This window comes from Pyrus communis, chromosome 5 (assembly GCF_963583255.1).
Source record: "Pyrus communis chromosome 5, drPyrComm1.1, whole genome shotgun sequence".
In the NCBI taxonomy this organism is placed as follows: domain Eukaryota; kingdom Viridiplantae; phylum Streptophyta; class Magnoliopsida; order Rosales; family Rosaceae; genus Pyrus; species Pyrus communis.
Window position 1 is genome coordinate 17,832,374 of NC_084807.1, and position 14,716 is coordinate 17,847,089.

At 34.4% G+C, this 14,716-nt stretch overlaps 1 protein-coding gene across 1 annotated transcript; it reads right to left on the reverse strand.

Annotated features, from left to right (window-relative positions):
* Nucleotides 1–11,204: 11,204 nt before the first annotated feature.
* Nucleotides 11,205–13,467, reverse strand: LOC137735680 (LIM domain-containing protein PLIM2b-like). The gene is made up of 5 exons (XM_068475127.1): nt 13,136–13,467; nt 12,677–12,770; nt 12,513–12,544; nt 12,163–12,252; nt 11,205–11,735 (listed from the first exon to the last, which is right to left on the reverse strand). Exons 1-5 carry the CDS (start codon nt 13,268–13,270, stop codon nt 11,421–11,423), a joined length of 666 nt encoding a protein of 221 aa, XP_068331228.1. The 5' UTR covers nt 13,271–13,467; the 3' UTR covers nt 11,205–11,420.
* Nucleotides 13,468–14,716: the final 1,249 nt, after the last annotated feature.

The following is a 14,716-nucleotide window of genomic DNA, read 5'->3' on the forward strand; positions in this document are numbered from 1 at the left end:
AACGGGGAAGCACACCGGAGAAGAAGGAGAATATTCCGTCAAAGTTGATGGAATATTCTGACAGCATCAGGTAACTCCATTACTATTTAACAGAATATTCCGTCTATTCTAACCGAATATTCTTAACGTCCGTTAGGGTTCCGTCGGAACGTGCACGCACGTATGGCCATGGGTTGGACAGCGTGTTCGACCTCCGGCCGACGAGTGGTTTTCATATGCGGGTTCGTGACTGTGAGTAGATCATTTTCGTATATTCAAACCTTCCATTTGAGAAAACTATGAGAAGTTTACCCTAGATTTTGGTTTATGTGCTATTTTAATTAATTGGAAGTAGTTGTTTCGCATATAGGGAAGACCTACCCTGAGGATGAATGCAGAAAAGTGAGGCTAAGGGGTTACACCCTTCGATATATCAATGAGTGGGCATTTGTTTTTGTATGTGTGTGTGTGTGTGTGTGTGTGTGTGTGTATAAACTTTACTATTTCTAGAAATGTTTTAAATTGATTTGTGCATAGCATGCCATGGTTTAAATGTGTTGTATTTTGAATGTTGCATTGCTATGAGTTTGTGATTATGCCGCATGATCCTACGAGAGGCACAAGTAAGTTTAGGTGAATTGTTTGAAATGGTTGCATTATATAGGCATGCATTAATTCATTTAGAGTTCATCATTGCTGCACCCTGGTGTTAGTACTCCCGCCCTGGGCCAGGGCCAATCCTTCATGTCATGTTCACCTCCCGCACCACATGCTCGCCTTGGATCCAAGTTTGGTGCTAGCCCTATCGTACAGGTCACATTAGGTGACTCTGACTCATAGGTGACCCGTGATTTATCACTAGCCTTCACGTGATAGTAGCACTAGAGCGTACATATTTACACCAAGCCCTGTTGTATGGGTCACACTAGGTGACTCCGACTCGTGTGCAAACATAGACTGATGAGCAATAGGTCTAGTCGTACAGGTCACATTAGGTAACTCCGACTAGCATATAGTTTAGATTAATTCACACTTGACTTACATTTTTTGCCTACTCACCCTTCTGTTTTTCGCCCTTCCAGGTACTAGATAGTTGTTCTTATGTGTGGCACACGAGGATTACCCGATGGGTTCTAACATTCCACTAAATTATGCAGGGTTAGCTAGTTGTGTATTTTGTGCTCTTTTCTGTACGACTGCACTTTATTATAACCTATGCTCTGAATGTTTGTGATTTGGGTTTGACCACTTCCGCATACTCACTTATTTTTAGTTTAAGTAAATTTTAGTTTTGGTTTTAATTTGTTCACATTCTTAATTGCTTCCTTTGCACTCTTGGCTACGTCACTTTCACATGACGGCCAGCACGCCTCAACTCCGATCGGGGTGTGTCATATCCTCTTTGTACGTGTTTTTCGTATTAATGAGTATCGTATTTTCTTAATATATATTAAGTTTATTTTTAGCTACGCCCTAGGAGCGCGATTTTAATCTCACTTAACTCCTTAAACTCAAACATCACATCTTTACTTCTTGAAACTCATTGTTCGCTCATATTTCCACCAACCCCCCCCCCCCCCGGGGCCCCTAGAAACTCGATTTTGATTCCATTTGCCCCCTAAAACTTGATAGTAGTTTTTATAAAGCTCAAAATTCGCTCTAAATTGCCTTAGATGTGTTAATTTCTTAAGTGGGTTTGATTTGGGTGTGTTAGGCTAATCAAATTTTTTTTTTTCATCCCTTCAATTTCTTTTAAACTTAATATTATTTGATTCTTGAATATTAACACATAATGGAGATTTATAATCAATTTATTGCACATGTGGCGTAGTCTTATGGGGTATTGGGTCTTACATATTTTTCAGAAGGCGAACTATAAGTTTCAGGGAGAAGAGAGAGTCCACAAGTTAAAGTGGAATGAATTTTGAGTTTTAGGAAGTAAAGTGATGACTATTGAGTTATAGGAGACAAAGTGAAATCAAAATAGAGTTATAAGGGGTGTAGCTAAAAATAAACCTGTATTTTATTCTTGCTTGAAAAGCCCTACCCAAGAAAGGGGAGGGGGGGCCCGGTGGTGTGTTACGGAGAGCCTCTTTGCCTAATAGTTTATTATATTTTTCTTCGTTCATCTATAGATTTCGTCACGGTGAGAAAAACTCTCTTGTGATGGTTTGGTCGGAGTCATGTATAGATTTGAGTTCTCCACCACTGGTTTTCTTACTTCTCCTTAATTAGTCCCAATTCTACTCCCAGTATCCTTTCTCCAAGATTTTCTGTTTCCTCTAAACTCCGATCCATGTGTTAGGTGATGAATGAACACATTACCTGAGAAAAAATGGAGGTTGACAGATTGGTTGGGGTGGGTAGGGTTTTTTGTTTGGTTAGCAAAATCTAAAAATTAAATGCCCTAGCAGTAGTGTGCACATTATATTTAGCACATAATTACTTATGTTACACGTAATTAAAAAACATGACCATCGATCCTGGCTTTATCTATTTTTTTTCTAGGTATGTATGCTACACATAATTCATTATGGACATGTTGTGAGAGTACAGCTGGAGGAATCGAACTTCATAGCTTTCAATTGTAAATATTAAAAGTTTCTATAACGACTTAACTTTCGATTGCATGATACAAAGTCAATTGAGTTTCTGTAACGACTTAACTTTTGATCGTAAATATTAAAAGTGTTTATAATTGAATACTAATCAAGATTTTGAAATTGGTAACTCAGACTGCCAGGACAAAATAAAAAATTGTTGACTATGATAATATTTATGGACTCTGCACTACCCGGTTAATTTGCATGCATCGCCAACGGGGAATGGGATGACTCGCAAACTAGTGATATTGTGACTTTGAGTGCAAATGTTGTTTTGATTGCGATATTGGAGATGAGGAAATCAAAATATTGCTTGTATCTTTGATGAGTCGAGTTTATATTATATATTTATCCTATTTTTAATATGTTTATGTAATTATTTTGGTGAAATTTTGATACTTTATTGCTATTTTTAATGTAGGATATGCGACTTCCTCTTGAGTGAAAAGTGATCAAACTGATAAATTTTAGAGTGATTCCAATTGAAGGATGTTTGTGGGTCTCTCACATTGTTCGTGTACAAGTTTCAGATTTTTCTACTGAACATTTACGGCAATGAAATAAAGATCCAACGTGCAGTGCAGCCAATGTGACGTCTTTGGGCTTATTTGGACTTTTTGATGTCCAAGATGGTCTATTTTGGGTTCGGATCCTTCTGAAGATATGTTGAGAATGTCTTCAGCTTTTAAATAAGATATTTTGGGCTTGTTTTGAAGCTGTCTAGGGTCCAAAACATGGATGTTTTCTCTGCTAGCAGATTCTCCTTGTCAACTATGATGATGTTTCCTAGTTTCTCTTAATTTATTTTGTTTCCCAACTTTATTCTAAGACCTTTTCAAGGAAGGATTTGACAATCTAAGTAGTATAATAAGCCTTTTGGCCGGCCCTAATCTTCTTCTTCTCTATGCGATTTTCGAGAGAGGAATTCGGCCAAAGCTTAGAGATTTCAGACTTTTACATTCAAGGTGTTTTCAATCTTTTTCTATTTCAATAAAATTCCTTTGGATTTTAATTATGAATATGCGTAACTAATCTCTTTTGTTAGGGTGAGGTCACGAGCCTTGGTAAGAATATGTAGTTTCTTTTCAATTTTCTTTTAATATTATGCATGCTGGTTTTGAATTATTAATCACTGTTTTAAACTATCTAAGTGTCTTGTTGATTCGCGACCATTAGGATATTTAGAAAAGTAATTTGATGCAATTTTGGTTGGAGGGCAGTCGCTGAAATTGACGAAGGCTTCTTGTGGTTTAATTGTAATTTCACTTAAGATGAATACCACATCTTAATGGTTGCATGGTTTCAAGGGGTTTTCACAAAACTTAATGAGTCTTGCATGTTTAGATTTGATCTGAATACCATAGACAAGTTGCATGTTTGATATACGTTCTAAATTGGGGGTCCAAGTGGAGCATACTTTAGGAAAACCTAAGGGATTTTTTAACATTAGTCCTTGCAAAAGATTAAAATTAAAAAAAAATAAATAAAAAAAAATAAAAATTAAAAAAAAAAAACCTGGTGCTGGATTACATATTCAATTTAATCTCTTGAAGTGAACTTTTATCAAAATTTCGTAAGAATTTGGTGAAATTATTCAAGTCCACTCCAGAAGTAGTTGAGCTAAACATGCAGATTTTGAGAAAAAAAATGGTGGTGGACTAATTGACAAATCTTGGAGGACTTGCCCAAACAGAACTATGCAGATGCATTCTTCTTAGGTGCCAGGTACGGTTGCTATGTTGAATTTTGAAGAAGTAAGAGGTGCTTGTGTACATGGTTTGATTTAAGACCTGCCGTCCCACCATTATTCATTTTCTTCATTTTTTTCCCTTCTCTTTTTATGCTTTTAGTGAACAGTATAGTTTTTAGGGGTTTTCAGTTTTAAGTATGAAAAGTATAATATTGAACAACATAATGTTAGGATTATGCAGTGTTTTGATTGATATTTTTTTGGCAAGTATGGTGAGAAGTGGTCAAACGTTGCCGAGTCATTCAATTCCAGTTGGTAGAAAGCATAGGAGTTAAGTTGATGGTGGTGAATAAGGAGAGATGTATTGCTGCAGAGAAATGGAACTCTTAATTATGTCCTGAGATGGAGAACCAATTGGATAAGTTATTGGAGATGGGAAGACATTGGCACATATATTAGCCGGTCAATCGAGTTTGTATTTGAAGTACATGGCGATGATTTGGTGATGGTGGACAAAATTGGTATTGTTCATGTCATCACTGGTAGATTAAAGATTTCTCTTGCTCACAAACTTGGAGAGATGTGCACCTTGCGTACCAATTGTTGTCGAAAGTGCACCTTACGTACCAGTTGTTGTCAAAAGTGTACCATGTTTTTACTTGGCGCGATGTGCACTTTATATACCAAATGATTTGTATCTTTTAAATTAACATAACGTTAAAAGAGCTACCAAATAAGGCATGGTTATGTACCAAAAGTCAGGTACATTCGAAATCAATCTTATTCATTAACCATATGATCATTATGTGTCAAATTAACATGAATTAATGTACTAGTTAGTTGGTAGTTTAATACCAAATGATCATTATTCGTTGAAATAACGTAAAATGACATACCAAATAATTGGTACTTTTCAAACACACAAGTTTCATCAGACGGGTACGTTTCAAAAATCATTAATTTTAAATACCAAACGTCTGGTACCTTCTAAATCAATATTATTTCACGAAGCAAATGATCAATATGTATTAACATAACACTAATTAACGTACCAATTAGTTGGGAGTTTAATACCAAAAAATCATTACTTGTCGAAATAACATAGAGACATGCCAAACAATAGGTACGTCTCAAACGCACATTGTATAACGTTTCATTGGAAGGATACATTTCAAAAATAAAAACTTTATGTACCAAACGCCTGGTACGTTCTAAATTCATATTATTTCATGAACTCAACAATCAATATGTGTCAACCTAAGATTCACTAATGTACCAAACTCCTGGTACGTTACAAATTTGTTATGAAATAATGCGTTTAAAACTTACAGTACGTTGAGTTCAGAAAAACAATTCATTCATGATTTAGAGTTGATTGTAGGGGTGTTGGATTCAGAAGTTTATCATTGTCGACCATCTTAATAGCCTAGGTGAACAATAGTGAATTCTAATTTTAGTTTTCCAAATCGACAAATTAAATGAGGAACTTGTGTAATATTGTAATTCAAATCTTTAAATTTACAAGATTAATATCTTTAAATTCAAATTCTTATTATCTTGAACAATCAGTTTTGTTCTTAAATTAAAAATCTAATACATCATTTAGCAAGAATTTAGGAACCTCCTCTCTTTTGGCGTGAAGAAACTGGATACCGAAATCTGATTTGTTAAAAGTTATGGCAAGTCATGTAATTTAGTACATCAAAATGGGTAAATTAAGATACACATGGCACCAAAATTGTAAAAGAATGGTTAATCAAATTGTTAAAACAAATAGATGTTTAGTCTAAGAAGCCTAAAAACGAGGGGGCTATATCAAAACATCCCAAATTTATATTCAATTTTTGTTATTTAATCTGTATTTTTATTTAATCTTTCCACATTAAATTTTAATTTTATTAATATGCACATATTTAGTTCTTTAATTATAAATGGACATAAAGGAGAAAATATTAAAAGAAATTTGTGATACAAAAATATATAAATACATAAGTGTACAAAAATGACTATGCCAAAATATATAAAATTGACTTTTTTGTACCGAAATATTTGTACCTACATGATTGTACCGAAATATATTATAATGAACCTAAATGTATGTACCAAAATGTATTATATTGAATTAATGTACCTAAATGTCAATACCGAAATGTATGTACCAAAATGTGCGTACCAAAATGTATGTACCGAAATATAGTATATTGAATTAATGTACCTAAAAGTCAATACTCAAATGTCAAGTATTAGGTTCGAATTTTGTGGATGGCGAATTCGATACCAAATTAAGTTGTCTATTGTGTGGCCTAGCCGAACCTCCATCCCCTCCGCCTTAGTGTAAAATATATCGTTGTACTAAAAACAACAAAAAAAAGAAAGGAATTGTTATTGGCACTCCAAAAATCTCATTCTACACTCCAAACTTTCTATATTTGGAAAGAAAAAGACAATTGTGAGGAGTGTAGAATGAGATTTTTGGAGTGCCAATAACACTTCCCAAAAAAAAACTCAAATGTGTGTGATAGGAGCATATTTATGCGACTTTGTTAGCCTATTTCCTTACATTTACTTAGTTAGTTTCTATTTATTATAGTGATTTAAGCTATTTTCGTGTGTTTCTAGGTCCAATTGGTAAAGTTGGCAAGAAAGTGCAATTTGGAGCATTATAGAGCAGTTTTGGGCTTGGAATGGATAGCGCATGCATGGAGCAAGGTAGATGGACAAATTTGAAGTTCAAGAGAGGCTAGGAATGTGCTTAAACATCTGGAAGAATTAATTCAAGACTTGGAAGATAAGGAATCAGCTATAAAGAAGGAAACATTATCCAAACAACCTTATCTTATCCAAACCTTATCCAACCTTATCTTATCTTATCCTAACCTAATCTCTTTCCACCTTAATTATAGCTGCAAGGAGGACATCTAAATGACATTAGGATACCTGCAAATTAGGTTTCTAGAAGCCAAAGCCCTATCCCTAAAAAGCAGCTGCATGTACCCCTTCTAGAAGCCATGTTTCCTGCCGCAAGGACCATTCATTTTCCTCCCTGGAATCTGAATGAGAAGTGTCCTTTTTTCCTTGTTGATTTGGAGTCCTAATTCCCCTCCTTCGCAGCCTTGCCATGCCTTCCCTTCTCTCTATAAATACCTTGTGCCGCAGCAATCATAAATGACCCATTTCTCACCACAATTCACACCACACATCCATCAAACACAGAAATCTCTCTAGTGCCGTAGCTTTGCAAGGAGAAAAGAGAGGAGACCCTTAGAGCCGTGCCCTACCATTCAAGCTTGGATTGCTGGAATGTTCTTAGGTGTATTCTATCTTTTGTTTTCAATGTTTAATTTAAGTTATCTTTGTTTAAGTGTGAACATGAGGAACTAAATTCGTTTTAGCTAGAGGTGGATTCAAAGCCATGAACATATATGTGATATGAATTGATTTCCTCCAGTTATTGTTTCGTAAAACATGAATGCGATTTACTTATCTGTTTGATTGATAACTTATTCTTGTATGTTGATTAAGGATGCATACTTAGTTTGCATGCATGAATTTGATGCTAAAATATAAGAGAGTTTCACCTAATCGTTATGAACTTATATTTATAAGTAATGGAGGTTGCTAGTCACAATCGTGTTAAGTAAATTCCTGGCAGGAGTATCATGCAGTTCATAGTTACGAATGTTATGTTAATGCTTATGATTTTCATAGAACTTAATGATCTTTGATATGTATCTCTATCATGTAGTTCATATAGGGAACTTGATAAGAATAATTTGATTGTGTTGCTGAGTCCAATTCAATGAAATTAGGAAAATCTGAGAGTTAATTTGCGCAGTTCACGGTTAACTTAGGGCATTGTTATTCATGGTTTATTGGAATAATAACTGGAAATCGATTTGTGTGCATATGTGTCATGTGTGGAGACAAACCCTCTAGCTAGCCATTCACCCGTTAAAACACCCAATTTCGTCCAAAGTTGTTTAGAGTCGTTAAATCTGTTTGCTTTTTCTTTAAATTCGTCAAAAACCAAATCCCCCTTTATATTTCATGTCTTTTAGTTAGAATCTGTTTAAATTGGTTTCTTTTTAGTGTTTTAAGTCAAGTTAAGTTAGATTTTCGCCCAAAGTCACCCTTAGTTTCTGTTTTGAGTCAATTTGGTTGTTTTGTGCTGTTTTGAGTCATTCTAGTTTATTTTAAGTCATTAGAGTCTAGTTTTCTGTTTTTGAGTCTAGTTAAGTGTAATTGAGTCTAATTTGAGTAGATTAGCAGCCCTTCTAATCCTCGACCTAGAACGATCCCTACTTTCACATACTACAACTATCAAAAAGAGGGTTTAATTTGTGTGTTAGTTTATATCACATCAGTGTGTACCAAAATATACGTACCAAAATGCATGTATATATTTGTATCGATGAATTAATGTACATGTATGTTTGTATCGATGGATATACTGAAATATTCAAATGTATTAATGTATCTAAATGAAGAACATACAAAATTGTTATCGGACTATATATTATAAAAAAAATTAGTTGCCTAAATGTAGACATTAAAATATATTATGATAAATGAAATAAAAATTAAATTTAAATGTAATTAATACATTAAAATAGGAATAAAAAGATAAATAAAACATCAAAATATAACTAATAAATGAGATGATTAAATATAGTGGGGACTACAGGATTTTAATCTTACATTAGGTTATAGTCTAAAACTCATCTTTTTTAAGGATTAAAATGAAGTTTTCTAAAATAATAAACACAAATATGTTTAAACCTTTTACATATTCAACCCGATGTTTAGAAACGAAAAAACTGTGTGAGACGTTAAAAAGTGTGTGTGAAAATCACTTCACATAAAACAAAGACAAAATAAAAATCGGTAAGTACTTTGATAACTTAAATGGAATGGATTCGTAGGTATTGTTACAATCTGATGGCTAGAACCAAAAAGAGGTGTGTGAGAAAATAAAAAGAATGAAATCACTTCACATGAAACAAAGGCAAAATAAAAATGGTAACTACTTTGATAACTTAAATGGAATGAGTTCATTGTCACCATTAAGTCTGTTACTGTAGTGCAATGAGATGTTAAGAATAACTTACACATAATTTTATATTATTGAATCAGAATATCACAAGTAAAATATACCAAATACAATAAATCCTTCCTACATATATGATCCATATAGGATCTGGTATATCATTCACAACCACGTTGGCGGGTTCCCTAGTTAACGTCTGTAGTTCTATTATTGTAAGGACTACCACTATTGGAATTAATAGCATAGAAAATCCCATCACTTAACCCATCAGAGTATCTAACCCGAAAGTAAAATAGGTTATTCTTATCAAAACAATTTAATCACTTATGAGAAGACATCTTGGACTTGCAGAGAAAACACAAACACGAGGACAAGGGTAGGTGAAAGCGATCTTCTATGCACCACTGCTTCTTAATCACGAACTGAGGAGGAGTTCTAGGCTTTGTGATGGTGTTAACACTATGCACATGGACCTCCACCTTATACATAGTGCTCAATGCTTTTAGAATCCTACCCACAAACGTATTCAAGAAACCCTATTAAGCCTATAACTAGAATACTAAAGCCCAAAGATTACTTTCATTACAAGAATCCCTTATTACCTGAGTAATTAAATCTGTCATCACTACTACTGACGCACAATGAATAGCTCACCAACTAGAACTCCAGCTCTAATCTTTCTTGGATATAACTATGCAAACCAATTAGGGTTGAAATTTTGTGTTTAAATCCATCATATTCAACATCCCAAATATAATATACACAGTAAAATTTCCATTCTTTCTTACACAGAATTAAATATATATTGAGTAGAATCACGTTTATACATTCAAATTAAGTGAAGATTGATAGGATTTTTACCACATATGCAAAAAGGGTTCAAAACACCTAAAATATTTGTAAGAGAAACAAGGTAATCGTAATAAAGTCGACTCTAGTAAGGTCATTTTCCACATGGACTATTAAAATAATTTATGTTAAAATCAAATCTTAATTAATTAATTAAAGCAAAGTTTTTGAAAAGGTTGATTTTAAGACCTAAAATAAGAAAGACGAATTTAACTAAAAATATTAAAGAAATCGGCAACAACAAAGAAACATAAAAGAATTTGAGAATCAAGTTGTAAACTAAGGTTCTGCTGCCACCTTAACAATTCTACGTAATTCTGCCAATTACTTATGACTTATACATGCATATTTTGAAGGTTAGGTTTTTAGAAAACTTCATTTTAATCCTTAAAAAAGATGAGTTTTAGACTATAACCTTGTGTAAGATTAAAATCCAATTTTAGTCATCTCATTTATTAGTTATATTTTGATGTTTAATTTATCTTGTTATTCCTATTTTAATGTATTAATTACATTTAAATTAAAAAAATTTATTATTTCCCTTGTTTTATTTGTCTGGGATGCAACGTTGACTGTGCACCCGTTACACCTTTACATGGGGATCAGCTTCCATTCTAGTTAATGGTTCTAACATTAGGGGGAGTTTTTGTTGCTTTTTTTCATGAAGTATGTGCTGCCCTTTGTTTTTCTTCATTGTTGTTAACTTTTATTAGAAAACCTTTAGCTAAAAGAAATTCTGAAATTTGGCAAAGTTGTGTAAGAAGAAAGAAAGAATATATGAAATGAGAGAATTTATATTTAGATATAGTTTTAACAAAAATTAATGAAAGTAAAGATGGCAACCATAGTACATCATTTATCCATTAGATAGTTGTCACGTGGTGTCATCAGTTGCAAGAGAGAATCTCTTGCGCTTTAGGTTTTAGTTGAAAAACTAAGTAGAAAAAGTGAATATAGGACTTCTTTGAATCCCCGAATTCTTAACAATCATGAACTGAATACTTATTTGAACTGTTACAATTGTCAAGTTTTCCGCATTAATTTCTCAAGAAAATTGGAAAAAAGGGATACAATTAATATCCATGTGATTTAAACACAACCAACCAAAATCAGCTGACGGTCTGAAAGTATTATGTGAACAAGTTATACATATATTTGAACAAGATGACGAGGGTTTTGCACTCAAAAGAACAAAAATGAAGTTTCCCCGTCACTTTGAAAGGCAAGAGAAGAGATGTAGCGCAAAACATTTTTAAGATTCCTCAGGTGGCTGGTCAGTCTGGTCCTTAGGTTCTGTTTCTGGTTCTGGTTCTGGTTGTGCCTCCTTGGGGGCGGCGCTGGCAGCGGCAGCTGCCTCCTCAGTTGCTTCGGCAGATGTGGCATTTTTCCTATTTGCAGCAGCCTGGAGGACATGGCTGTAGTTCCCTTTCTCTAGGAAGAGCTGAGAAAAATGGTGCTTGCAGTAAAGGACTCCATCAAGAGCTGCATAGGATGAATGTGTAAGGGCACAGCCGCCATGAGCACACCTGAAGCATGACTTGTGGTAACTTTCTCCCTCCAATGTCACCTGTTTAAATTACCATCACAAATCACTAAGTGTTACTTTTTACGTCTAACGTTCGTGTACAAACTTTGTTTTTGTGATTTCAATGAGTTACGTTTGTTTTTGTGTCGGATTGTGGATTTACAGAAAAAAATGAATGGTTCCTCGTATGTAATGAGTCAAGTAGTGTCAGTTAATATTTATGTATCTGCTAGCTATCCAACATGATCATAAACTTGGTAACTGCTCATATGCAATCTTGGAAAATGTTGCATTTTTCAATGGATTGAAATTAAATTGGCTATATAGAACAGTGTGTTCCACCCACTGCACCCTAGTTTGAATCCCCTCTCCGTAATTTATATGAATTTTAATGTAATAGAACTATAGTTTGTCAAGAAAAACAAAGGCTCATTGAAATCAAATTAATCCCCTTAATTATATTACTCACCTTCTCCAGTGGATAGACTGTCTTTGAGCAAGTTGCGCACTTGTCTTGGGTTCCAGAAAACAAGGCAGAGAGCTTGCTGGGGACCCTATTCTGTAGAACATCATCACAGTTTAGTTGTTTACAGTACTGCATTAGAGCAAAATATATATATATATATATATATGTATGTATGTATGTATGTATGTATGTATGTATGTATGTATAGAGAGTTTTGATCACTTGGCCCCCGTTGATCAGATCACGAAATTCCTTAGGCGGAAATCGCTCAATCAAAATCCAGTGGTTGACATTATATCCAAAATGTAAAATCAGAATTTCAACCTTATTTGAATGTGACAATTTATTCATACCAGTTGTTCACCCTGCTTCTCAGCAGATTTTGCTGCAAAAATTCATTAGAAACCAACATACTATTAGCAAACAGAAGGGAAAACAAAGAGAAAAAGTAGTTGCTTAATGCTGCAGAATAATTATAAAATATAATAATTAAAGCTAGGAAAAAAAAATGTCACACCGAAATTCTTGCTGAAATTCCCAGATTCCTTGAAAAGTTGCTCGAAATGAGGTTTACAGTAGAGGATTCCATCCATGGAGGAATAGGTGCTCATCTGTCAAAATTATGTATGTTTCTTAATCATTTTCATATTTGGAAATATTTAACCGAGTTTTATGGTCTTTCAAATAAATGAAGACTCAATTATAGTTATCAAATTAACTTTGAAATGTTCATGACTCTTTGGCATTGAAAATTATGCTAAATTCATCTTTCTTTGTTAGGTCTAACTTCTGATTCATATATATAACGTGTATACGCAACTTAAAACAACACATGCATGAGCGATTGTCCACCATTGACGTGAGTTTTACAAATCAATCAATGGTTGAGAATCGTCCCAAAACCCGAAGAAAGCTTAGACACATCTGTTGCAAACCTAAACAAGGGTAAAAGATGAAAAGCGAGAGATGTATGTACCGAGAGAAATCCCTTGCAGTGGCTGCATTTGAAGCAGGATTTATGATAAGGTACTCCTTCAAGGGACAACATTTCAGTTACATAAACAGTCTTATCACAGGCCTTGCATTTATCCAAAGTTCCTGTAAACGCCATCGTTCTCCTTATTCTAACGAAACTAAAAACCAGAAAAATTATGCGGTCTTTGTCTTCAACTCAGGTGCCTGAGGGATCAGAGACAAGTTCAACAAGGTGAGCACCGTGCTTGCTACCGGTACCTCAGACAATTCCAAAATGGGATTGAGCAAAGTTTCTGATCGGTCTAAACAAAACCTAATTTATATCAGATTATAATGGATTTTGCAAATGCTGCTAAACGGAGAACAAGTGAATGGAGTAATTTATTGCCCTAATTGTGGAAGTTATCCGACTGGATTGGAGTAAAACAAGGTTGGTGATCTGACCTTTTCAAGAGCAAAAACACATAAAAATTTGAGATAACAAAATGATAGCCAAATGTTTAGCTATTTGGTGTTTGGTAGTTATGTTGGTTAAAAATAGTATTTTTCTTATTTGTCCAATGCAGGAAATTACAAACTTGTATGGGCCAACCATCTGATTAGTAATGGCAAAAGATAGTGTTCAAGGAATTAGGTGGCCCTGGCCAGAAGAAAAATAACGATTGAATGATAATATTAGCTGGAAAATATGGGTTATTTTAAAATTACACTCGCTAATAAAAATTTTATTTCCAAAATATAATCACTACAAATAAGTACAAGTCAAGATTTTCGAGCGTCCCGATACTAATCGCCTTGATGTTGTTCTCAACTTGTGTATTGTTACCTGGTAACGCATCAAGTGTGAGATTTTATTATAAAATATCCGAGTATAATTAGTTGTAAAACCAGTTATCGTATGTTGTTTCTTCTTTTGTCAGCTTTGTCAAACAGTACATTTGTTTCAGGAAGTTGGATTACATTGACTTTTTCTTTTCCTAATAGGGCTATATCTGAATAAAACATAGCTTACAAATCATCAAAACCAGGAATTCTGAGAATAAAAATATTTCAAATACAACTCTAGAAGACAAGAATTACATCATAACTCGCCCCATTAGCGCAAATCATGCTATATGAGTATTTGAACGACCCAACCATTGAGGCAACAGAACTTGCTGGCAGGGTATGAGATCTGAGATGGTTTTTCCGTGCCGGTCAATCCTTCTCGAGCAGTTTACACCACCGTCAAGAATGTCCCGAACCACAACGTTTAATGATCGGATTCCCCTAACTTCATAAATTGCGACCTTTACATTTTCGTGGACCCATTTGTCTCTTTCGTTGATGGCATCCATATCCAGGAACAAGGAGGAGTTTAGGAGGGCCGAGACTACTTGCTTGACCACTGGGGTGTTACAATCGACTTTAACCTCATTACATCTGGAGGAAAATGAGGGATGATGGAAAAATTCAAGTCATTTCCTTTGTCTCCAGCCAGGATATGTGCTACACCATAGAGTGGAATCTTCCGACCAGATGGAGCATGAGATTTTGCACTTCCAGAAAATCGGTTATCCAAATTTGTAGAAGAATTGACTTC